This window comes from Pan troglodytes, chromosome 11 (genome assembly GCF_028858775.2).
Source record: "Pan troglodytes isolate AG18354 chromosome 11, NHGRI_mPanTro3-v2.0_pri, whole genome shotgun sequence".
In the NCBI taxonomy this organism is placed as follows: domain Eukaryota; kingdom Metazoa; phylum Chordata; class Mammalia; order Primates; family Hominidae; genus Pan; species Pan troglodytes.
In genome coordinates this window covers 12,933,820-12,959,197 of record NC_072409.2, presented here as the reverse complement: position 1 = coordinate 12,959,197, position 25,378 = coordinate 12,933,820, and the positions used below count along the sequence as shown (strand labels likewise).

The 25,378-nt window shown below is 41.3% G+C and overlaps 1 protein-coding gene across 13 annotated transcripts in view; it reads right to left on the bottom strand.

The window, feature by feature from the left end:
• The window catches only part of MAPKAP1 (MAPK associated protein 1), a 266,415-nt gene that overhangs the window by 56,454 nt on the left and 184,583 nt on the right, over positions 1-25,378 (bottom strand). For 8 of the 13 annotated variants that reach the window (XM_003312320.7, XM_054658424.2, XM_003312324.7 and 5 more), the window contains one exon: positions 9,773-9,880. The exons of 2 other annotated variants lie outside the window; for them this stretch is intronic. In XM_003312320.7, coding sequence (XP_003312368.1) covers positions 9,773-9,880 — 108 coding nt within the window. Of the gene's footprint in view, positions 1-5,551; positions 5,616-8,910; positions 9,881-24,867; positions 25,166-25,378 lie in introns of those variants that run through there. 3 more of the 13 variants (XM_003312328.6, XM_063788307.1, XR_010148846.1) reach the window with 2 other exon arrangements.

Genomic DNA, 25,378 nt, shown 5'->3' with positions numbered 1-25,378 from the left:
ATCAGTAATTTGTAACTGAAGGAGGCAGAGCCTCCAGAAGCAGCGTGGAACCACCAGGGAGTCTCCAGAGCTGGCACAGAGCACACGCAGGAGGAAGAATCAGCCCGTTATAAATAAGCATCACAAAGAGGGTCGGAAGCACACCAGGATAAAGCTGACTTTCATCCTCTTTCTACAGCTGCTTCTTCTCTCTCTCTGTTTCTATTTTGTAGTGGTGGTGGTAGTCCAACAAAGAAACCCCTACACTTAAAGACGCTTATTCAAACCCAAGTTCTCCTTAAAAGCCATCTTGTACTTGGTCCAGTGAGAAGCCTGGAGATGTGAGGGGCTCAGGAGGCTCACTCTATCAGGGGGAAAGAGCCGGGCCTGGCCACAGACACCAGGATGCAGAGGGGACTCAGACTGGGTTCCTCTCCAGTGTGAGGGGTGGTCACAGTCTAGTGTGGGACTTGGTAAATCCATTCAGGGGAATCAGTGATCAGAGAGAAGTAAAGGTAGGAACTGTAACGAGCCCGTGGAGGGGCAGCCAGGTAATCTGGGCAGCTCCTAGGAGTTGCCTCCTCTCCTGGGGCCTCAGGGGGAAAGTTAAGAAGGTAAATGAGGGCTCTCAGACTAAGACCTCTGGATGTTCTTCCCTCCCATAGTCCACCCTCCTGGGTGACTACCCACCTGGTGAGTTGAGGCCCTTCCTCAGTATAACCTTAAAATTAGGAAATGAGAATTTCATTAAGTGCTGAAATAATGGATGATCTTAAACATTCTGTGAATCTCCTTCAAAAGGAAAGATCAAAGGAAGCTGAATTAATGTTTACAGAGCAACTGAAGTCTCTCTCTACACCAACTTCTATTTAGGAAATACAATAATTAGATTCAGCTCTTTCACCAGACTTAATGAATAAAAGACAGTTTTCCAGGCCTCTCATTATTGTTCATGTGATATTAGCAAATCACTTCACCCCTCAGTTTCCTCTTCTATAAAACAAGGATGATGACTACATGGCCTAAAATGTTGTTATAATAAGAGCACTTATATCTCATTCAATTCTCACCAAATCCTTGTGAAATAGATTCATTCACCTCCATTTACACATGAAATCAGAGATGACATAATTTGTCCACTGTCACAGGCTGCAAGTGGTTCACCCAAGGTCTGCGTGATTCTAATGACTGTGCTTTAAGCACTGTGAATGACAGACTAGTCAGGGATAAAACAGAAAGATGGTGTCTGACACTTTGTTAGTATTCCATAAAGCCAGTTTAATTTCAGGCTTATATTGGCCCTGATGATGGGAAATTCCACTTTCTCTCTTAAAGCTGTGGAAAGAATAAGTTGGTTCAAGCGGCACCTTTCTTCTAAGGACCTGCATGGACTACCTCCACATGGTTGGTGGGAAAGGTCACTGGCAACATTTGGCAGACAAGGGAATTGCGGCTCAGTTTGGTGCCAGGATGTATACAGAAGCTTGGACAAGAATGGAAGTCTTGTAATGTTACATCCTCCCCATAATGTACTTGGGCTTCCTTCTGGTATGATTCCAGCTTCTAGCAGGCAGTTGGCTGAAGGATGTAGTAGATTATCCGACAAGAATCCAAACTGGAAAGCTCAAGGACTTTGGCTTGTCATTTTCTTATTTAGGCCAAGATCCAAGCACAAATGTTAGCTCTCAGTACCTAGGCAGAAACTCTTGTCATATCTGCTTCATCTGTAAGCTTCTCTCTCATAGCATATAAAGACAATTGTAATAGCCATTCTTAGGACTGAAAATTCAGGTTGTTTTATCAACAATCTCAGGGTCGACTCTGGAATCAGACATCTGACTTAAAATTTTGGTCTTATCACTTACTGGCTGGATAACTTTGAGCAAGTGACAACCTCTCTTCACAATGAGAACAATATCTTGTAGGGTAGCCATGAAAATTGAAAGATAAAGCATTTGCAAAATGTCTAGCACAATGCCTTACAATAGTAGGCCCAAATACGTAATTTTTAAAAACACCCTTTTCTGCAGGACTAGGTATGATGGAAAGAAAAATAAATAAATAAAAAAGAAATAATAAAAAAACATTCATTGACGTGGTTGATATAAAATATTATGCCACATCCCTCCTTGAAAGAAAAACTGAAAGGCTTCTATCCACCCTTATGGCAAACAGACTTCTCAAACAAATGGTTTTATTTATAAAGCGTATACCCATTCTGGGACACCAAAAAATATTTGCTGGGAGGTACCCTGCTTCTAAGTTCTCTGGTCCTAGGACACAGACTTACAGACCTGCCCCCTCCCCACTCTCCTTCCCTTTCCATTCTGGGTCACCCCCCTCTAGCCAACATACATCTCCTCGAGGGCTCTGCCAGGTCTATGACTCCAAACCTCGACACCTGTGCCCCATCTGCTCTACCAGCCACAGAATGCTGCTTTTCCATTATTTATTAATTACAGTTAACATTTATTGAGTACTTATTATGTGCTGTTCTACGAGCTGTATGATTATTAGAGCTTACTGAATCCTATCAATCTTATGAGGGCAGATAAACTACCCAAGAAAGGTTAAGTAAATGGCCCAAGGTCACACAGCTAGTAAGTGGCAAGGCCAGGATGTGAACTGAGACAGTCTGGCTTGACAGCACATTCTCTTTAAGGACTGCATAATACATGATCAGAATTTAGTCCACATCTACAATGGCTTTAAGGATAGGGAGGCTGTTCTAATCAAACATAGTAACAGAAATGAAAATAATTCTGCTTTTGGAATGTTTTTCTTTGCCTCAATCCACCTTCTTAATAGGCAGCTAGTGGAAAACAATGTAATTCTTAGTTGGAATTCCTACTTAAAAAATCCTTTTAAAAGCCTTTAAAATAATAAATTGTTTTCATAATTTACTTCCATTTTACAAAGACTAGTTATGATTCCGTTGATTGTGATCTTTGTAAGTGCTGGTAGGGCTTCATTTATTAACACAGTGATTTTGACTCAGAGCGTCAAAAAGTGATGGCAAGTATCTTGCAAATCCTTTAAGATGAGGATGCTGAGGCTCAGAGAGATCACATAACTGAATTAAGACCATGTTCGTGTTCGGAAGTAGAGTGGGAACTAGAGCCCAGATTTCAAGGCTTTATTCACCAACCCCCACAGCTTCTCTTTCCTAATATTAGAAAACTGGGCCTATCTTTTTTCAGAAAAACTAATTTGTGGCTGGGTTTAGTGGTTCACTCCTGTAATCCCAGTATTATGGGAGGCAGAAGCAAGCCTGGGCAACATAGCAAGACACCATCTCTACAAAAAGAAAATTAAAAAAAACTAGCCAGGTGTGGTGGTGTGTGCCTGTAATCATGGCTACCTGGGAGGCTTAGGTGGGAGAACTGCTTGAGCCAGGGAGGTCAAGGCTGCAGTGAGCTGTGATCTCACCACTGCACTCCAGCCTGGGTGACAGAATGAGACTCTGTCTCAAAGACAAACAAAAAAATTAATTTGAAAGCACAATATACTGTGGAATACTGCATAGTAGTTAAAAAGAAATTGGAGAATTTATATGTGGAACAATATGAGTATTAATGTGGAAGAATCTCTATAATATATTGTTAAAATGATAAAAATGCAGAACACTAATGTTTGTTATCATTTGTGTTTTTATTTTTATTTTTTGAGATGGAGTCTTGCTCTGCGGCCCAGGCTGGAGTCTCACTCTGTCACCCAGGATGGAGTGCAGTGGCGTGATCTTGGCTCACTGCAAGCTCCGCCTCCCAGGTTCACGCCATTCTCCTGCCTCAGCCTCCCGAGTAGCTGGGACTACAGGTGCCTGCCACCACCCCTGGCTTTTTTTTTTTTTTTGTATTTTTAGTAGAGATGGGGTTTCACCGTGTTAGCCAGGATGGTCTCGATCTCCTGACCTCGTGATCCACCCACCTTGGCCTCCCAAAGTGCTGGGATTACAGGCATGAGCCACCACGCCGGCCCCCATTTGTGTTTTTAAAAAAGGGAGGAATACAAATGTGTATGTATAGGTATGAGTGTGCTTGTGTGTACACACACCTATGATACATACATGCATATACAAAATGTGCTTGCATATGCATAGATGATCCCTGGAAAGATATGGAAGAAACCAGGAACAATTATTGTCTCTGGAAGGGGAATTAGGGGATGGAAGAAGAGAGACTTCATTTTCACTACAGACACTTTAGTTACCTGAAATTTTTTTTACATGTATAAGTATTACATATCCAAGAAATTTACCAAGATTCTAATAAACACCACTTTATTTGTATAATAAGGAATCAACATTTTGAAACAGAATCCACTATAAAGTTCCTACCTATGAATTAGTTCCTCAAGTATGTTTAAGATGACAGACTTTAAAGAATGAAAAAAAATGACAGGGGCGGAGGGATTGTTCATTTCTACGGGGTAAAAATTCCGATAAGCAAGTCACATAGGAGTGTATTGGTGTAACTTTTCCTTTGGCTCACTATGGTATGGTACTAGATATGGTATGAAATTTCAAATGTCACAGGATTGTTACACTAAGACATCGTCTCACTATACGATCTTTATCTATGTAGACTTGCCCTTATTTCTTGTTTGCTTTTCCTTCTTAGAAAGTCATGCATGCTCACCTTAGAAACTCCGGAACGAACAAATATAAACACGAAGGAAAATGAATTACCCAGAATCTTGTCAACCAGAGACAACCACTATTAACATTTTCTTTCCAGTTTTACTTTTTGTTTGTTTTTACATAGTTGGGATTCATCTATGTGTCTTGACATTTTTTCCCTTAACATTACATCACAGTTAAACCAAATGTGCACTGCTAGAATAAACCCAACTTCGTAATGTTATATTGTTCTTTCAATATAATGTTAGATTCACTTTATTAATATTTTGTTTAGGATTTTTGCATCTATATTTTTAAGACTGGCCTGAAAATTTTCTGTCTTGTATGGTCTTTACTGAGTTTGGTACCAAGATTATGATAGCCTCTTAAAACAAATTGGAGGTTATAACCTTTTTCTATTCTCTGTGACAGTGGATATAGGATTGGAGTTATTTTTTTCTTAAGTTTTTGGTAGAAACTAGCCAGTGAAGTCATGTGGGTTTGGATTTTCTTTGTAGGAAGGTTCCTAATTACTAATTAGCTTTTCAAAATATTTATGAGAATATTCAGGTTTTCTATTTCTTCCTGTGTCAATTTTGTTGTCTTTTTCTATAAATTTGTTCATCTATAATTTTAATATTTTTGGTATAAATTTTTTCAAAATAATCTTGTATTTATTTACAAGACAGGATCTTAATGTTTAATGACAGGATCTACAGTGTACCTCCTTTTCATTCCTACTACTGTGTTTCTCTTCCTTGTTTTTGTCCATTTCATCGGAGGTGTATCGATTTTGTTAGCCTTTTCAAAGAACCAACTCTTGATTCTGATGTTTCTGAATTTCTATTTCATTAATTTCTATTCTTCTCTTTATTGCTTCTTTTATTCGTTTCAGGTTTCTTTTTCTATTTTTCAATTTCTTGAGCTGAATGCTTAGCTCATTACTATTCAGCCTTTCTTCTTCTTTTTTTTTTTTTTTTTTTTTTGTTTGAGACAGAGTCTCACTCTGTTGCCCAGGCTGGAGTGTAGTGGCATGATCTCAGCTCACTGCAACCTCCACCTCCCAGGTTCAAGCAATCCTCCTGCCTCAGCCCCCCTAGTAGCTGGGATTACAGGCACTTACCACCATGCCTGGCTAATTTTTAAATTTTTAGTAGAGATGGGGTTTCACCATTGTGGCCAGGCTGGTCTCGAACTCCTGACCTCAGGTGATCCACCGGCTCGGCCTCCCAAAGTGCTGGGATTACAGGCGTGAGCCACCGTGCCCTGCCCAGCCTTTCTTCTTTTGTGATATTTGAATTAGAGGGCTGTAAAACTTCCTTCAAATACTATTTTAGTTATATCCTCAAATTTTAATGTCAAATTTTCATTATCTTTCAGTCAAAATATTTTCTAATTTCTATTATTATTTCTTTATTAAACCATGGGTTCAGAAACCTGTTTCTCAATTTCCAAACATATGCAGATCTTCTAGTTGTCTTGTTTTTTCCTAGCCTAATTTCACTGTGATCAGAGGATGTATCACATATGATTTCAATCTTTTGATATGTAAGATTTACTTTATTGCTTAGTATATGGTCAATATTGGTAAATGTTCACGTGTGATTTTAAGAAATACGTATCTGCAGTTGTAGGGTAAAATATTCTCTGTACCGCCTGTCCATGAGGTTAAGTTTAACTGTTGTTTTAAGTTTTCTCTATTATACATTTTTAAAAAATGTATTTGCTGTTTCAATTACTGAGAGTTAAAACCTCTCTCCATGATTGGAGACCTGTATATTTTTCTTAGTAATTCTTCAGTTTTGTATTATATATTTTGAGGCATATAGGTTTAGAACTGTTAAATCTTCCAAGTAAACTGAACCTTTCATCATTATGAAGTAATGGTTTTTATATCTAAAAATGTATTCTGCCTCATGTTAATATGGCTACACCAGATTTCAGTTGCTATTTGCATAGAACATCTTTCTCCATCCTTTTACTTCAAACTTTCAGTACCCTTGTTTTAGTATTTGAGAAAAACCCATCCTAACCATCTTACAGACGACAACAACTACTACTACTAAAGCCTTTAGTTCATTTACTGATATATCTGGGTTTAAATCTATGATCCTACTACATGTTTTCTATTTAACCTCCTTTTGGGCTTTCTACCCCTGGCAAACCCTGGACTTCTTTTGTCTCCTTTCCTCTAAAGGCTATCCACAACCCAGCTCAACCTTTAGGCTGCACTGCCAGACAGGCAGATAATGTCCGGGCAAAAGCGCTCGTAGGCGTTGATCTGTTTCAACCTTTTCCCAGACACGGCCATTGATTCTTTTCTATCTTGTGCTCTTTGATGACTTTAGGATGACCATTTGTTTAATCAGCTTTTTAAGTTACCTTCAGTGGAAGAGTTGGTTCAAATTACTTAGTCTGCCTTTACTAGAAAGGTAAAACCCTGCATAATTTTCCAATATAGGGATATAAGTTATCTGATTGCTCTTCCAATGTTAAATATTAGAAATAATGTTGTTAAAACACCGTACATAAATCTTTCTTGCATTTTAGATCCTTTTCTCTTTAAGATAATTTCTTTTTTCTTTCTTTCTTTTTTTTTGAGACGGAATCTCACTCTGTCGCCCAGGCTGGAGTGCAGTGGCACGATCTGAGCTCACTGCAACCTCTGCCTCTCAGGCCCAAGTGATTCTCGTGCCTCAGCCTCCTGAGTAGCTGGGATTATAGGCACCCGCCACCACGCTCGGCTATTTTTTTTTTTTTTTGTATTTTTGGTAGAGACGGGGGTTTGCCATGTTGGCCAGGCTGGTCTCGAACTCCTGACCTCAGGTAATCCACTCACCTCAGCCTCCCAAAGTGCTGGGATTACAGGCAAGAGCCACCCTGCCCAGCCTCCTTAAGATAATTTCCAAAAACAGATTTACTGGAGAAAACATTTTTAGATCTTTCGATATTTACAGCTATATTATACTGTTATACCACAGACCCCAATGTTTGATTATGCCTATTTCTCTATATTCTCTCCAGCAATGAGGACTCCCTTTGAAACACCTGGCTTATTTGATATGTGGCTCTAAAATGTTTGTATTTTACAATGTTGATAAGGATAAATATTTTCACAAATGTTTACTACTCATTTGATTTTTTTGGACCATTTGGGAATCAGTGATTTTTATTTCCATGTGTATTCACAAAAGGTACTTATAACTGGTTGCAGACTGTGGGGACAGTAACCTTCTGCTTTTGAGAATTTGCTGCCAAATGCCAAAAGCATATTTCACCTTCCTGGTGAATTTTGTGCATGCTCTGCGGAAGAGGCTGTCTGGGGCCCTAGTCAAAGAGTAGCATCCTAGGCCGGTGTGGTGGTTCACGCCTGTAATCCCAGCACTTTGGGAGGCCAAGGTGGATGGATCATTTGAGGCCAGGAGTTCAAGACCAGTCTGGCCAACATAGCAAAACTCCATCTCTACTAAAAATAAAAAATAAAAATAAAAATAAAAATTAGCCAGGGGTGGTGGTGCATGCCTGTAATCCCAGTTACTTGGGAGGCTGACACATCAGAATTGCTTGAACCCAGAAAGTGTAGTTTGCAGTGAGCCTAGATCACACTACCGAACTCCAGCCTGGGTGACAGAGCAAGACTCTGTCTCAAAAAAAACCCAAAACCAAGCCAAAACCAAAACCAAAAACATCCAAAGAGTAGCAGCCTGATCTTGTTTAGAGGGTCAGTGGCATGAGTAAAGATCTACCATTCATTCACTCATTCAATCTATATTTACTGAGATCCTGTAGCACATAGTCTACAGCAGATCTATATGAAGGGCAACTTGGTATGGGCCAGGGTCATCCTCACAGACCTGATAATCTAGCAGGGAAGAGAGATATTAAACAATCACTGAGAAAAGTATGTAATTCTAAATACAGGCTGGCTGCAGTGGCTCACATCTATAATCCCAACATTTTGGGAAGCCAAGGTAGAAGGATTGCTTGAGACCCAAGAGTTTGAACCACCGGGCGCGGTGGCTCACGCCTGTAATCCCAGCACTTTGGGAGGCTGAGGCGGGCGGATCACCACGTCAGGAGATAGAGACCATAGAGACGGTGAAACCCCGTCTCTACTAAAAGTACAAAAAATTAGCCAGACATGGCAGCATGTGCCTATAGTCCCAGCTACTCGGGAGGCTGAGGCAGGAGAATCGCTTGAACCTGGGAGGTGGAGGTTGCAGTGAGCTGAGATTGCACCACTGCACTCCAGCCTGGGTGACAGAGCGAGACTCCGTCTCAAAAAAAAAAAAAAAAAAGAGTTTGAGACCAGCCTGGCTAATGCAGCAAGACCCCATCTCTAAAAAATAATAAATAAATGAATAGATAGAAACACATGCGATGGAGAAAAAGTAGTATGCGGTATGGCAGAATATAACGAGGGACTCAAACGAGAGGTGGATCAGGTTTAAGCAATGGGGGACAGGAAGATCCTGGTGGTCTTTCTGAAGACAGGACATTTAAACTGAGACAAAGAATGAGAAAGAGTTATTAACCAGAATGGGGGAAGGAGCATTCCAGGTGGAAGAAATAGCCTGTGTAAAAGCCTCGAAGCAGGAATGACTACAGACAGTCTGCTGCTGCAAGCGCAGTCTCACACATCACTTGCCCTTGTGTCAGTGGGAGTATGGAGGAGAGGATGGCAAAATGCACAATTTGGAAACTCTGAAGAGAGAATGAACAAAGTTAACAAGTTTTGAAGTTCTCAACATAGCATAAGGAATCACTACACTGCCTCCTGCTAGAATATGCAAATGGTTAAAATTTTCTAAAACCTGATGTCTGAATAGTGATACTGACAGGGCCAGTTGCTTTATATACAAAATAGCCTTTACTTCAGAAAAGGCCTCATGTTTCTAAGCTGTTTCCAGGGATGCTCCCCACTTAGGAAGACACAGTTTAACAGGAAAATATTAATCACAGAGTGCTAAACAGGATGCAGCCTCTCTACCAAAAAGCACAAAATCAATCATTTCACTTTGGGATATACTTTGGCACGAAGACTGCAGTCTGCCTTGGAAAACAGTCACTTCAAATCTGCCTAGGGAAACCAGACCAGTGAGCGTTTCCAAACACATGACTTCTAAGCAAGTTTGCAACGGACAAAGTGGGCATGGAGCGAGGCGGCCAACGTACTGTTCTCGCGGACCAGGCAGAACTCCCATGCGCTCTGGCTCTCCAAAGTGCTGTCCAGGTCAACGGCGACATTGGGCTCGCTCTGCTTCTCCAGGCGGTACTGAGGGCCTGGAAGATCAAAGGGGCAGGAGGAGGGGAGGAAGTCTGAAACAGCGAATTTAACATTTAAAAAACACCACATACTGGTGAAAAGCTGATAAAGCCTTAGTAAAGTGTTAAAGTCTGTCTTGAGGGTCTAGCTATCCAGGATGGAAGTTTGGGGTTTCTTTTGCATAAGGCTTCACATTCTTCACTGTTCTATTATCAAGTCTGTTTCCACTCAGTTCCCCCCGAAACCAAGTAAGAGGTAAATGGCCTTTGAGTCAGAGTGACTACACCACTTCTCAGATATGAGCAGGTCACCTACCCTCTCTGAACCTCCGTTTCCTAATATGTAATGTAGGAATAGTTATACCTTGAAAGATTGTTGTAAGGATCAGAGGTGATGTAGGAAAAATGCTTATTAGAAATGTACCTGCCTCACAGGAGGCAAAGGTATTTATTAATAATTATGTAACAATAAATTACAATCAGGAATAAGATATGTGTAGAACTCTAATATAATAACAGTCCAAAAAATTCAAAACAAATTGTAAACAGGTAAGCTTAAATAAATAAAGCTCAGATGACCTGGCATTCATATGTGGAAAAAGTTTTTAAATTAAAAAAAATCTCAGATTTCTGAGTTATGATGATGAAAAGACAGTGGCTACCGATTCACATTTTTGTTGAAACATTTATGAAAACACGAGACACAGGTTCAATAGTACTGGAAGCCAGGAATACTAGCTACCCTGCATCACATAGAGGGTTCTTCTGGCAGACCTTAATAAAACACTGCAGCATTTTATACATTTATTCATGTATTTCTTTGTCAACCCAAATGACAATCTTGTTCTTCTCAGATAACACCTAACGGGTCCAATGATCAGATTCAAAAGACTGCTCCTGTGATCTGTTAATGGTTATTGAAAGGATTAGAGGCATAAGAAACTGTCTTATTATTTTGACTCTGAAAGGCGTGTTTGGTCAGACAGAAGGAGAGGTGAGAGATCTGAGGGAAGCATCAGAGGCCGTGCAGGGCTCCCAGGCGGAACACATATTTTTAGATATGTTCTTCAGCTGTTGTCAACTTGTGGATTAATCACATCTAGTGTTTCTCTATCATCAGCATGAGGCATTTCACTCATTTCCAGTCATTCTCCTTCCCATGTTCTATGTTCAGCTGTAGCACCGTAGAGATTCATTTCAGTTTCAGGGTATATTTGATCTTTTCTCTAACTGGTATTTCATTAGCACTTCTGCCTATTCTGAATTCTTACATACATTCAGTCCTTTTTACACTACTTAAATAAAGCTTTTAAACCTTTGTAAGTAAACAAATGCTTAAAACATATACAACTATTTAAGCATATAGTCAGAAGCCTACACAGTTCTTTTAAACTCTAATACACTGTATTTATATCAAAAAGGTATTGTGTTTTAAAATTATAGGTAGTAAATTCATTTTTTAAAAAAATTCTAATTTCAAAAGTGTTAAATAAGGCCAGGCATGGGAGCCCCCTTAGCGATTCTCCCAAATCCCAGCACTTCGGGGGGACCAATTGAACCCAGGAGTTCGAGACCAGCCTGGGCCACACAGTAACAACAACAACAATAAAAATTTAAAAATTAGCCAGGCATGGTGGTACGCACCTGTAGTCCCAGCTACTCGGGAGGCTGAGGCGGGGGGATTGCTTGAGCCCAGGAGCTGGAGGTTCCAGTGAGCTATGATCATGCCACTGTACTCCAGCCTGGGCAACAGAGAGAATTCCTGTGTCTCTTGGAAAAAAGAAAGTGTTAAGTAAATCAAAGTATGGAAGGAAATGCAGGTAATTCTTGTAGTCTCTACTACCTATCACCTGTCCATGCCAACAATTTTCAATTAATAGGTGCATCTGGTATTGATCAGTGGATGCTGGCACGTAATACTGGGTAGAAGGAATCTCAGAAAGCTGAACCTTAAGAAAACAGCTGTGGGCCCCTTTAGTCTAGCAGAGGAAAGGGAGTTACCCCTGAACCTGGAGGGCTGCCTTCTAAGATAATGGCCTATTAAACAATCTCTGACTGCTCCTATCTCCAAAATCTCCCAGCAACACAGTGTGCAGAAGCCACTGACATCCACTTCTATAAATTTACAGTGAAATCTGGGTATAAAGTTTAGCTGTAATAATTCATTTCTCAGGCTGAGTTCGGTGGCTCACATCTGTTATCCCAGCGCTTTGGGGGAGCCAAGGCAGGAGGATCACTTGAGGCCAGGAGTTTGAGGCCAGCCTGGGAAACACAGTGAGCCTTCATCTCTAAAAAAAATTTTTTTTAAATTAGCTGGGTGTGGTGGTGCATGCCTGTAGTCCCAGCTACTGGGGAGGCTGAGGTGGATCTCCTGAGCCCAGGGGTTTGAGGCTGCAATGAGCTATGACTGTGCCACTGCACTAGACCCTATCTCCAAAAAATTTTTTAAAAATAAAAGCCCAAATTTAGGAACAACCTAGGTCTAATACGGGGACTGATTAAATAAAATATTATGAAATACCATAAAAATATTAAATGTGATGCTACAAAAATATTTAATTTTATAAAACATGTTTATAATATGCTACTTTATGAAAGCAGCAAATTATAGCACATTTTAAATTATAATTATAAAAATACAAATTATAATTTTTAAAATATAATAGCAGAGTGGAGTGACTATAGTTACCAACAACGTACTATATATTTCAAAACAAGCTAGAATAGTGGACATGAAATGTTCCCAGTGTATAGAAATGATAAATACCCCAGGTGGTACCTAAATACCCTGACTTGATCATTACACATTCTATGAATGTAACAAAATATCACGTGTACTCCACAAATATATATAAACATTATGTATGAATTTTAAAAAGGTAAATCTAAGCAAAAAAATATGTAAAGGAATAGAGGAAAAAAGACTAGGAGGTTATTCCTAAAATGTGAATAGTAGTTATAATTGATAGTGGAATTAATAATTGTTTTTATTTTTCCTTTGTGTTTTTTTGTATTTTTCAAATTTGCTATAATAAATGAAGGCCACTTTTGTAATTTAAAAACACCAGATAAACTTAAAAGTTCTCCAATTTCTTACTATGACATCTTTTTGAGGCTACTATAATTAGCACACATTGTGGCATCTCCAATGGGTCATTCGCATGCAGTAATTTAATCAAAAGCAGACACGATCTGTTTATGTAGACATATTTTCATGTGAAGCAACCATGCACTCTGGCATGTGTACTCTGAGAGCAGTGCACAGGCTGTCGGGCTTCTCAAGCTGTCAGGCTACCTGACAGCTGGATTATATATAAGCTACCACTTTCCTGATTACTGGGAACTAAGGCCTGGCTGCATCAGGAGGAATTTCAGGCCGGTCTCCTTTGCACATTTTTTCCTACCAGTCTTTGCAGCTGCCTGGGAAACGTGGATCAGGGAAAACAGGGGAGTCAGGGAGTACCAGGAAGGATCCCTTATCCCTGAAGACAACTCCCTGCCCCACTCTCAAAGCCATAAATGCCACCATCTGACATTCATTTTATTTCTTGGATCTTGCAGATATTTCTATTAAAATTAGTTTTCTGAAAGTAGCTTCTTGGACTTTGTCCTATGAAGCCTAGCATGATGATGACTTTAATATGTGCTTATTATGTGCCAAGCATGCTATATACCTTACCTTACTGAATCCTCACAGTAACCCCCAGAGGCAGATATATTAGCCCCAGTTTACAGATTGGGATGCTGGTGAAGTAACTTGCCCAAGATCACAAAGGTAAAAAGTAGGAAGGGGGAAAAATGAAATCCATGGGGGTCTTTTGGCTCTAAAGCTAGTCTGCCTTGAACCCTTCCTCCTGCAAACTACAAATTACTGGCCAATTATAAAAAGGCCATAGTTTATACCACAAATAAAGGTTTCTGTAGATTTGTGGATTCATCTAGAATCTGAATCACTTAACTTCTATAAATTCAAAATGAAAACGATCTGAAACTATTTATTTCAACAAATCCACACACACCAAGTATTTCATGCTCTGGCTGCCTTCTGAGTCCACGGTAGTCCCTCTTATGAAGACATGACCAGACATGATTGCCTTGTCTTTCTATCCATCCAGGAAGGCCATCCATCTTTCCTTAGGAATACTGCTAATATTCTATGCTCAGTTTAGTCAGTAACTGAAAATCCGTGTGTTTTCTGCCCTGGGTACTCCCTGCTCATCCATCAAAGCTGAAGAACAACTTGGAAACCCATTTCTGAACTTAGCAAGGGACCAATGGGTAACAACCTGGGGGAAGGCAGGGTGGTTAAGCTGCATATGAAACTCGATATCTAAATCCAAATGGAAAACTGCTTTTTATAAATCTGCATTTCTCTCCATAATCCTCACCTGAATAGTGGATATTTCACAGAGAAAGATTATAGTATTTTACACATTTTCCCTCCAAAAAGGCCAGGCTGACAACTTCAGGTCTTACTGTGTAATGAGAGGCAGGGTATATACGAGAGGCAATATAGCCAGGTGGTTAAGGGCATAAACTTGGGGCCCAATTGCCTTGGCCTAAGTCCTGGCCAAGCAATTTTGCTGTATGACTTTGGGCCAACTTAACCTCTCAGTTTTCTTCTTTATAAAACAGGGGATAATAATAGCACCTACCTCACAGGACTGTCTAAAGATTCAACGAACTAATAGTTGTAAGGCAGTTGGAACAATGTCCAATGCATTAATAGTGTGATTTAAGTATCAGCTATCATCATCACCATCATCATCATCATCAGCCTGTAATAATACTAAGTGATCCTAACAGCATGGACAATCTAACTACCACCATCACAGGCCCTACTATGTGACAAGTGCTGTGCTAGGTCTCTTATGTACAGATCATCTCATTCACTCTTTGGTCACCCTAAGATGTAAAGAGTTTATAAACCCACTTAAGAGAGGAGAAACTGTGATTTATAGAGGTTAAATAACTTGCTCAGTGTCCCTCAGGAACTAGTAGAAGTGAGAGAATTCATACCTAGGACTGCCCAGGCCTGCACTCTCTATATTGCATTATGAACCACAGCATCTAACTCACACAAAGTTCTTAATAAATGCCTGTTGACAGTGAAGATTATGATAACCTAGACCTATATCAAAGTACAGTCTCCAACAAATACTTGTTTAATTTTCAGGAGGCTGACACGGGAGGAAAATAAAAATAGCAGCCAAAAGCCATTTCAAAAAGACAAACTGTGAGGTCAATTTCTATGAATATACTTTTTGCCAAAGAAATGATTATATAAAATATAAAGGGCTCTTTCACACTGAACAGGACAAGGTTCTCAAGGCAACATCCACACTTTGGAAACAGGATTTAAAAAGTCACAGCTGCGCATGAAGCCGCATACCCTCCACTTCACAGCAGAGAGGAACACAAAAGGAAGATTCTGGGAAGCAGTTACTCTGCAGCGCCGGGAAAACCTGCTTGGGCATTCCAATGATGTATTTATTGCAGTAATACCATGTCACTGAATGGCCTAGGAACAAAATATTGCTTTGGGCACTTTGGGAGGGTTCCAAGTTATAATACCCAGGCAGGATTTTTATGGGATTTTGTAAACCCGAGGCAAACATCTCAGCACATAAGTTTCAAAGAAAATCTGCAGAATCTGTTGGTTGGTGGCTACATGCTCAGAGCAGCTTCCTCGATCCCTTTAACCCCTGACTGAAACATAAAAGGTTTTAGCATGCAATTCTTTAACAGCTGCTAGCTAGCTGAAAGCTGAAATCCAATGGAAAGCAAGTGCCTGCCAAAGTCCGAAGAGAGGGAAGACACACTGTCGCCTCCATTGCTCTGTGTCTTCTTTCTAGAGACCCGTGGGAGAAACTTCTTTCAGATCCTGGTATCAGGAAAAGCTCTACTTCCCTGGAGCAAAGGGCTTGCTTTTGTATCTTTAGAAAGTTTAACATAAATCTTGTAACTAGCTCCTATCATGTCCCTTTCTCCTTTGCCCATCAGGAAGCTCAGCACTAAATGTTCGTGTGACTATGATGACCTGGACATGCATTTCTCTGCCAGCTCCTCCTCCTGGGGACTCGTAAACTTGTCATTTAATCTTTATGTTTCTTTTCCTCTCACGTAGTTTATTGGTTCGTATGTATACATATTTATTTTTTTGTTTTTTTTGAGATGGAGTCTTGCTCTGTCGCCCAGGTTGGAGTGCAGTGGCACAATCTCGGCTCACTGCAAGCTCCGCCTACCGGGTTTACGCTATTCTCCTGCCTCAGCCTCCCAAGTAGCTGGGACTACAGGCGCCCGCCACCACGCCCGGCTAATTTTTTGTATTTTTTAGTAGAGACGGGGTTTCACCGTGTTAGCCAGGATGGTCTCGATCTCCTGACCTCATGATCCACCCGTCTCAGCCTCCCAAAGTGCTAGGATTACAGGCGTGAGCCACTGTGCCCAGCCTCGTATGTATATTTTTTTAAGAGGTGGGGTCTCGCTATATTGCCCAGGCTGGAGTGCAGTGGCTGTTCACAGGTGCGATCCCATTACCGATCAGCACAGGCGTTTTGACCTGCACGTTTCCAACATGGGCCGGTTTACCCCTCCTTAGGCAACCTGGTGGTTACCCACTCCCAGGAGCTCACCATATTGATGCTGAACTTAGTGTGGACATCTGATCAGCATAGCGCTGATCTAGGCTGTAGCCCAGAAATCCTGGACTCAAGCAACCCTCCCATATCAGCCTCCTGAGGAGCTGGGACCACAGGCACACACCACTGCACTCAGTGGTTTGCGTATTTTAAAATCTATTATAATAATTCCAAATATTTTTGGGATCAAGGTAGGATATAAGTGAATTAACCTATCATCATCATTGCTGACCATAAGAACAAGTTTGAGAATCACTTGTGCAAGGAAAAATGACAGAGTCAAAAGCTGAACACTTTCATGGTTATGTCTTCATGTCAACTGTTTTCCATTCACCAATTTAAAGAGCTGCTTTAATCTGAAAGAGCTTCTGGTAGCCAGAAAAAAGCTAAGTGTGAGCAGTAAGAGGAAAGGCTAGACTTGAGCAGAACATCCCTGGTGTTTGTGCCATGAGAGGGAGTAACGCTGCCAGCTATGCGTCCTTGGGAAGGAATTTAAACTCATCTGTAAAACAGGGATAACAGAGCTTCCCCCTCAGAAGGTTGCTGTGAGGATTAAATGAGACAATGCAGGACTTCCCTTAGCAAAGTGCTCGGTCAATGAGAGCTGCTATTATTGCAAATACAGACTGAAACAGAAACCACTGCGATAATGTTTAGGTAGATCCCTAGCCTATGAGTCACAACAGGCTCACAGCCTTACCAGGGAGGGCACACCGGGGCAGGGAATGCTGGCGTCAAAGCGAAAGTCTGTGCTCTTTCCCTCGTGTGTCCAAAGTAGGGGTGCAGGGTGCATATCTATTTAAACAAGCTTGCTTTTAAGCTGCAGACGGCATTTAAGATTAGAGACTTGCTCAGCAGCCAGGATTCCTACAGTTCCCTAGTCTCTCAGGTCCTACAAATATAGTCTAAAAATGACGAGTAAATGTCAGAACCCACAGAACAAACCATGGCAGCACAGATATCAAAGGACACGTGACGCTGGGTCTGAGCTCACATGTCCACCCACACAGCCTTGGCTTCTTCCACAATGACCTTCCATGGTCCACGTGGGTTCCTCAGTGCCTCCTGGCTTCTGCACGTGCCACTCCCTCTTCCCTCTTCTTTACCTAGCTCTGAGTCCTGCTTCAAGACAACCTGGTTCAGATGTTTCCACCTCAGGGAAGGGGAGGGTGGAGCTACCTGTCCCCTTCTCTGTGCTCCCACACAGCGCCTTGTTCCTACCTTGGTAGGAACACTCATTGGGCTCTTCTATAATTTACCAGCTCAAGCTGCCTCGCTGCCTCCCCCCGCCTCGAGGCAGGGATGAGTAATCTCTGTGCTTGGTGCATTGTTGATGCTCAAAAAATATTCATTAGATGGATGTTTGGATGGTAGTGTAGCATCACATGTCCTTTGATATCTGTGCGATCATGGTTTGTTCTGTGGGTTCTGACATTTACTTGTCATTTTTAGTCAATATTTGTAGGACCTGAGAGACTGAGGAACTGTGAATCCTGGCTGCCGAGCAAGTCTCTAATCTTAAATGCTGCCTATAGCTTAAAAGCAAGCTTGTTCAAGGAGGAGCTGAGGCTGAGAAGCTTGGCCCAGATTGTTGGTCAAGATTTGGATTTTCTCTCATACGCAACAGATGCTAACAGAGCAGGAAAGTGACACAATCAGCTTTATATTTTGGTGAGATTCTTCTGGTGGCACTGCTGACAATGGGCTGGAGACTTATGGCAGGAAGACCCATTCCAGGAGGATCGTGCCAAGCCTTGACTACTTTATGGCAGGGGCTGACTGAATTGCGTTCCTCACTGAGCCAAAGCCACCACACTGATGCCGTCCGTATCAGAGCTCGGACCCAACATCAGCTATTCTAAAATGTCTGCATTTAGTGTCAGCTCCATCGCTTATAACTCTTCCTCTAGGGGCAACTATAATCATTTTCTGCTTGATCTTAATATAAGCACTGAACTATATTCAAGTGACAACCGCTGTAGCTTATACCCCCTCTGAGGCTCAGATTGGATAATTTGGAATTTAAATAATAAAAAAGGAACAAGCTGACATGACAATAAGGTCACACTTTAGCCTCTTCTGAGCCAATACACCATTTGCTCTCTGTGAAACAGCTGAATATAATCAAATTAAATACAATTCCTATTACAAAAGAAGAAAGACCAAGGCTGTTCCAATAAACCAATTCTCCTGCCTAGTTAAACTGCAAAACCTTCAGGAAAGGTTTTGAAAGCATGACCCATCAGTTCTAATTTTTAAAACTTATCCTTTCAGTCAACACTAGAAAAAGGCCCATTCCAACTTTTATCTTTGCTACAAAGTGCTGTTATCTTGGCTTGATGTCAGGAGCTCTATCTCTCTTTCTGCTGACAAGCAGAGACGAGAAAGATAAGATTGGAAACGAATCTCACTTCTCTGAGTAAATAAATAATCAATACTCATCTAAATGTAAATGAGAAGGTAGCCCCCTCTGATAACAGCACTCTTATCAAAGAGCCAATTTTCTTCAGACATTTGGCCTCAACCAAATCACCATCATTCAGCCCCAGCCTAATGGCAAAAAATCGTAACTAAATTGAACCGATCACCAGAGATCAACTAAGTTCAGCCCTGGCCACTTCAGGTTCAAATGTTTGGGAATGCAATTTTGCCCCCATTAACTTTCAATAGCAATGAAGAACAGACTGGTCAAGGGGCCAGTTGGTGCAATAAACAAAGCCCAGCAAGGGGGCCGGCCAGAAGATGAGGAGGAGTGGGCTTCAGTGTTTAAACAACAACAGTGCCATCATGGAAGCAAGCCCCAAAACTGTGAAGGGAAGGCCGCTTCTGTGGGCTGAGTAGAGGGCACTCTTTCCTCTATCTAAGGCTTGGCTGAAACTGAGAAGACATTTAATTTGGCGAATGATGATGATGATTAAAGTTTATTAAAACAAATATAAAGAAAAAAGATATTAAAAAGCTACTGTAGCTAAAAATAACCTAAGGTTCAAATGATCAATTTCCTCCAACTAATTTGTCTCAGACTTACATCTGACCCAGCAGTGCCGCACTGACCTGATTTTACTGAAAGAAGACGCCGTCTACAAGACAAATCACTTTCAAACCACTGCACTGGGGTTTCCATTTCTTTGCTGCAAGACTCAATTCACTGCTGATGAGAGTATTGGGGAAATTATGACCATTATTGATAGGACAGCAAAACCACTTTCACACAGCAGTCTTCAAGTCGACAGAAAGCTTGCACTAGACCATTAATGAAGGTGTCAGCTAAAACCAGAAATTAAAGACAAAGACTGGAAGAGGCCTAATTTTTAGAGCATGTTAAGGACACCAGACACACAGAAGCGGCAGCCATTCATCCCCTTAAGAGTAACAGAGCCTAAATAAGGATGAGCAGAAGAAAGGGCTACTCTACTTATGATTAGGGAAAGAAAATGCTTTTTTTCTTGCCTGGCCTTGGAGTTCCAAGGCCACAGGCTGTCAATATTATCAGCTCACAATCTTCATCAGCCAAAGGAGGAGATGTTTGGTGTGAGACAGAACTACCCAATGTTTTACAATCTCTATTGCTGCTGTGAGCATCTAATCCTAGAAGGCAGATGTGTGGCAGTTGGAGTGTGGGTTCTGGAGTCAAAAAGACTTGGATTGAAATCCTGGCTCTTTTACAAGTTATGCAACCCTGGGCAAGTTAGTGGATCTAAACCTTCATGGAGTAATTCCACAGATTATGTGTAACACAATGCCTAGCACATAAGTACTTAATAAATGTCAGTTATATTGCTACACAAATTTGACAAAATCATCAACTTGCCCTTTTTGAAAACAAGTCAAATATTGCTTCATTCCTGGACTATAATAACAGCATCAGCAACTGACATGGAGGACTTTCCTGGCCCTTAACAACGTGCTTTCCACGCATTTGCTTTCCGCATCTTCATAAAACTCTATGCGGTAGGCCCTACAATAATCCCACTTTACAGAGGAGGAAAATAAACCATGGAGTGGTGAAGTCATGTACCCACGGTGAGGCCAGGACGAGAATGCAAGTTTTTCCAATTCCAAAGCCTGTGCTCTTCACCACTCTGCTCTGCTGTATCCCATAAAGAACAGTATAGGTTTTGATCTTTGGGTTAAAAAAAAAGAATTGTAAGGTTTAGATGATTTATCAGTTCAGAAAGGAGTAAAGATGCTGTGTGGGAGACCAGGCAGCAGGGAAGAGAGTAGGAAGTTGATCTTGAGGGGGTCAAAACTGAGAGTCCATCAACCCTCACAGCAGGCGTGTCACATGAACACCAGCTGCTTGCCCTGATTTTTCCAGGGTTGGGGTGGGGGTTCTTTTTCTAAGTTAAGTGATTTACAGACTTACAGCCTCAATCCACAGTTCTGAAAGTGTGATTTCTTTAGGGTTTAACTATACCCATTTCTAGTCTTGTTACAACTTTTTTATTGTGGTAGAAAACATTTACTGGAAATATGTTACTGCTATTACCAGGTCATAAAATAAAAAGAAAAATAGTTTATGTATTGCCATCATTTCCAACCATCAATCAGAAAGTGCCAAGAGGAGGAAAGGAAAGGGCGTACGGCCGAATTTCCTTCTTTGTGTGGGAGAAACTGTAGGAGCATCATAATTCTTTAGAACAAATTTATTCTTGAATACCTAGCCTCACGAATGGGCTCTGGGGAGGAGCAGGGAGGCATCCTTTTGGCATATCCCCTCCTCTCTGCAGCCCTGCCTGAATCCCTGTCAGAATTAAGAGCTCTTTCATCCCACCTTCCTTGGGACCTTGCTTTTCTCAGTGCACCAAGCATGCTGAATTAGAAGTACTTTTGTCTATTTGTCATTCCCCCCACCTAGCCAGCATCAGGGCACTCTTTGAAGACGGGGTGGGGGGCTTTCAAAAAAACTCAACTCTGTCTTCCCAGGGCTTCAGCATAGCAAAAGGCTCTTTGTTGGTGCTTAATAATCTTTGTTAAATAGAATGCCTTCCACAAGGTGGCCTTGAAAATTGAACTCAACAATCTACTTCTTCTAGCTAATATTCCTATCCTAAGAAATATTAGCCCAAGTATACAATGATGTATGTTCAAAGATGTTCATTAAAGTACCGTTTTAATATAAAAAATTTCATACAACCTAAACATTTACCAGTAGGAAACTATTAAATAAATTATGGTATAATCTATACACTGGGCTGTCATATGGTTGTTGTAAGAATAAGCTAAGTTGGTTGGGTGCAGTGGCTCACATTACATCTGTAATCCCATACTACATCTGTAATCCCACATTACATCTGTAATCCCACATTACATCTGTAATCCCAACACTTTGGGAGGTGCAAGTGGGAAGATGACTTGAGAGTGGGAGCTCGAGACCAGTGAAACCTCATCGCTACAAAAAATTAAAAAAAAAAAAATTAGCTGGTTGTGATGGTGTGGAGCTGTAGTGTCAGCTACTTGGGAGGCTGAGGCAGGAGGACTGCTTAAACCCAGGAGTTCAAGGTTACCGTGAGCTATGATGGTGCCACTGCACTCCAGCCTGGGCAACAGAGCAAGACCATCTCTAAAACAAAATAAAGCTAAGTTAATAAGACATGGGAAGAATTCTATGATACATTATTAAATTTATAAGATATAGAATGTACAGAGTAGGCTACATGTTAGTAAAGTAAAACCCCAATAAAATAAAAGCACCAAAACATAGGTGCACTGATATGTGGATTTGTGAAACACACAGCACAATCTGGAGGGTCATGAACCAAACCATTCTCACAGCCGTTCTTTTACCTGTAGTAACCTGTGGGGTAGAGGAAGGTATAGCAGCAAAGAAGATGGCTTTTGATTTTTACTTTATAGATTCCTATCACGTTTGGGTTTTTGACAGTAGATCATTATAAGTATTACATTTATTTTAAAAATTCAATTTTAAAAAATGAGGTGGAAAAATCTCAGAGATTATTCCAGCTAGACCAGACTAGGGAAGACTGTGGCCCCTGGAACCTCCTTGAGTCTCCTCTCACACCATCTGGCTCCTCACACATCATGTAGGCTCAGTGGCTCTGGAGAGAGACCTAAACAGTTGAGGAGCCAGGAACTAAATTGGGATAGAGCCTGTTCAAGGGTTCCTGAGGTCCATAGTCAAGCTACAAGTAGACCACAGAAGCTTCCAGTGCTGCTTAAAGGGGTTGAGCAGGCAAAGGTGAAGAGGACTGACTGGAGCATCTGTGGCCAGACTACAAAGACTGTTTACAGCTGGGTGCGGTTGCTCGTGCCTGTAATCCCAGCACTTTGGGAGGTCAAGGTGGGGAGGATCGCTTGACGCCAGTTCAAGAACAGCCTGAGCAACACAGTAAGATCCCGTCTCTACAGAAAATAAAAATTAGCCTGGTATGGTAGCACACACTTGTCTTAGCTGCTTGGAAGGCTGAGGTGGGAGGATTGCTTGAGCCTAGGAGATCAAGGCTGTAGTGAGCTATGATCATGCCACTGCACTCCATCCTGGACGACAAAGCAAGACCTTGTCTAATATATATACATATATATGTCTTTTATATATATATATATATATATATGTATATATATATAATTTTAAAAATTAATAACAAAAACTGTTTACAAAGGCAGGCCACAACTGCAGACCAAGGGTCAGATCCCATTCGCGCCTGTTATCACCATGGCCTGATAACTATGCCCGCCCCAGCCTCCTCATGGATTCTACCCAGAGCCACAGAAAACAAAGGTGTCCCATAATGTCTCTGGTCTTCCTCTAAGGCAGTTCTGAAGCCTCCACGCAGGCTTTGAGATAAGTGGTGGTCAGGAGTCCATCCCTACAGCCTGTGGGTAGAGAAAAGGTCTGGATTTGATCCCTGCCTAAGCTTAATAAAGTGTGTATCTAGGGAATGTTCTGCAAACTCTGCAGACCCCAGCACATTTGAGACAGTATGATGTAATGCTTACAAGCCAGACTCCTTGGGTGTGAAGTCCTAGCTCCACCACTCACATGTTATGTAATCCTGGGTAAGTTACTTAGCCTTTCTGTGCATTACTTTCCCATCTGTAAAAATGGGCATCTATATCTTAGAGTTGTTGCAAGGATTCATTGAGTTAATACAAGTAAAACGTGTAAGTAGAAAGGATGCCTGGCCCACAGTTTTCATGAAGTCTGTAGCTTTAGCTGCATTGTCCCTATGCCTGGGTTGCTGCTTCTGCTTTCTAAGCAGCACTCGGAAAGAGAAGGGTCTCTAGTTCTCTAGGAGGGGCTGAAACCTCCAGGTCAGACTTACTGGCCTCATCTTCCTCCCCTCTAATGATATAGTAATCCAGAAATATCCTCCAAACCATGCCATTTCAACCATCTGTGTCTTTGCTCATACTAGTCCCTCAGTTTGGAACAATCTTCCCTCTACTTCACTTCTTTACTCTGTTTTTTCCCACTCAAGGAATCAAAACTCTGCTTAGATGCCACTGTCTCTGGACTTCTTCGTGCAACTCACACTACAAAGACCTCTTGTACTACGTATATGCAAGTTGAGAATGGAGAGCACATTTCAGCGTCCCTACATGCCTAGGACAGCCTCAGCATACAGGTATGTTTAGTGATTATCTGGTGATGAAACAAGCCCATCCTGCTTAGCTACCATCCTATCTCTTCCTCCAAAGTAGACTTGGAGCTCCACCTCCATCTGACTCCAAATGCCTCCACTGTTTGGAGATTCCCATTAGTGTCCCAACTCTGACTGGGTTTCCTAGGGATGGATGGAACTAGCATGGATCTAGCTGACTCACCTGGACATTGGCTGGAGAATGGAAGACCATCATTGACAGGGTCCAATCCCTCATCCCCATCAGTCTGGTTCTCTTACCCAGGTCCATCTTCAGTAGCCACCTATCCCAACACATATCCTACCAGAGTTATCTGAGCCACAACACACAGGCCTAAGTGGAGCCCACTCAACATCAGAACAAGAAGAGGTAACACATGCACAACCAAAAACTTCAAAACTTGCAGAAGGTTGGGAGCCACTGGACAGGAGCCTCATATATGCTGTTGTAGCAGAGAGTGTGCTTGAAGGCGCAGACCCTTCACTACCATGAGGAGTGCTAATACTCTACATCCTGTCACTATGCAGCCAGCAGGAATGTACTTCTCTTTAGAGAAAGGAGGTCCCCTACTATTTGTAAAAAAGGAAATTTTTTTTTCCTCCTTGAAATCCAGATATCACTTGTTAGAGAGGTTGGAAACCTTTACCATTGTCCCTAAGAATCCAATTTTTCAATCCAATCTGTTTCTCTTAACTTGAGTCACTGTGACAATACCAAATTTTACATACAGTTATCTGTTGCTCTGTAAAGAAATACAGATGGTTTTGTGGAAATAAACAGTCATTTATTTTAAACAATTGTAAAATAGTTTATGGAAACCAGTGGAGTAATGCATTCAAATAAATGCCAAAACTGGTTGATGGGGATCCAGGGTGCTAAATCACACTGCAGAGGAATTTAGCTGTGGGGAACAGACAGTAAATCCAGAGTGACAGAATTTCCCGTGATGGCAAAGGTTTCTGACATCCAGTCCAGTACTCAAAACCCACAGCAGTTCAAACCCATTTTCCTTAACACAGCCTTGACAGCCAGTGAAATTAGTGAATTTAGTCACAAGCACCTAAGGACAAAAAACAGAAGAAACAAAAATGAGACTTCATTTATCTTCAACCTTCTCTGAGCTACATGAAAGTGGTGACTCCAACCTGAGTCAATGGAGAGCAAGCTTAGAGCCAACTGTTTTCAGTCAGCAGACTCTGTTATGATATATTGGAATCTGAAGACTTTCATTCAAATCTGCTTATGTCAGAGGCTTGGGTAAACCACTTCCTCT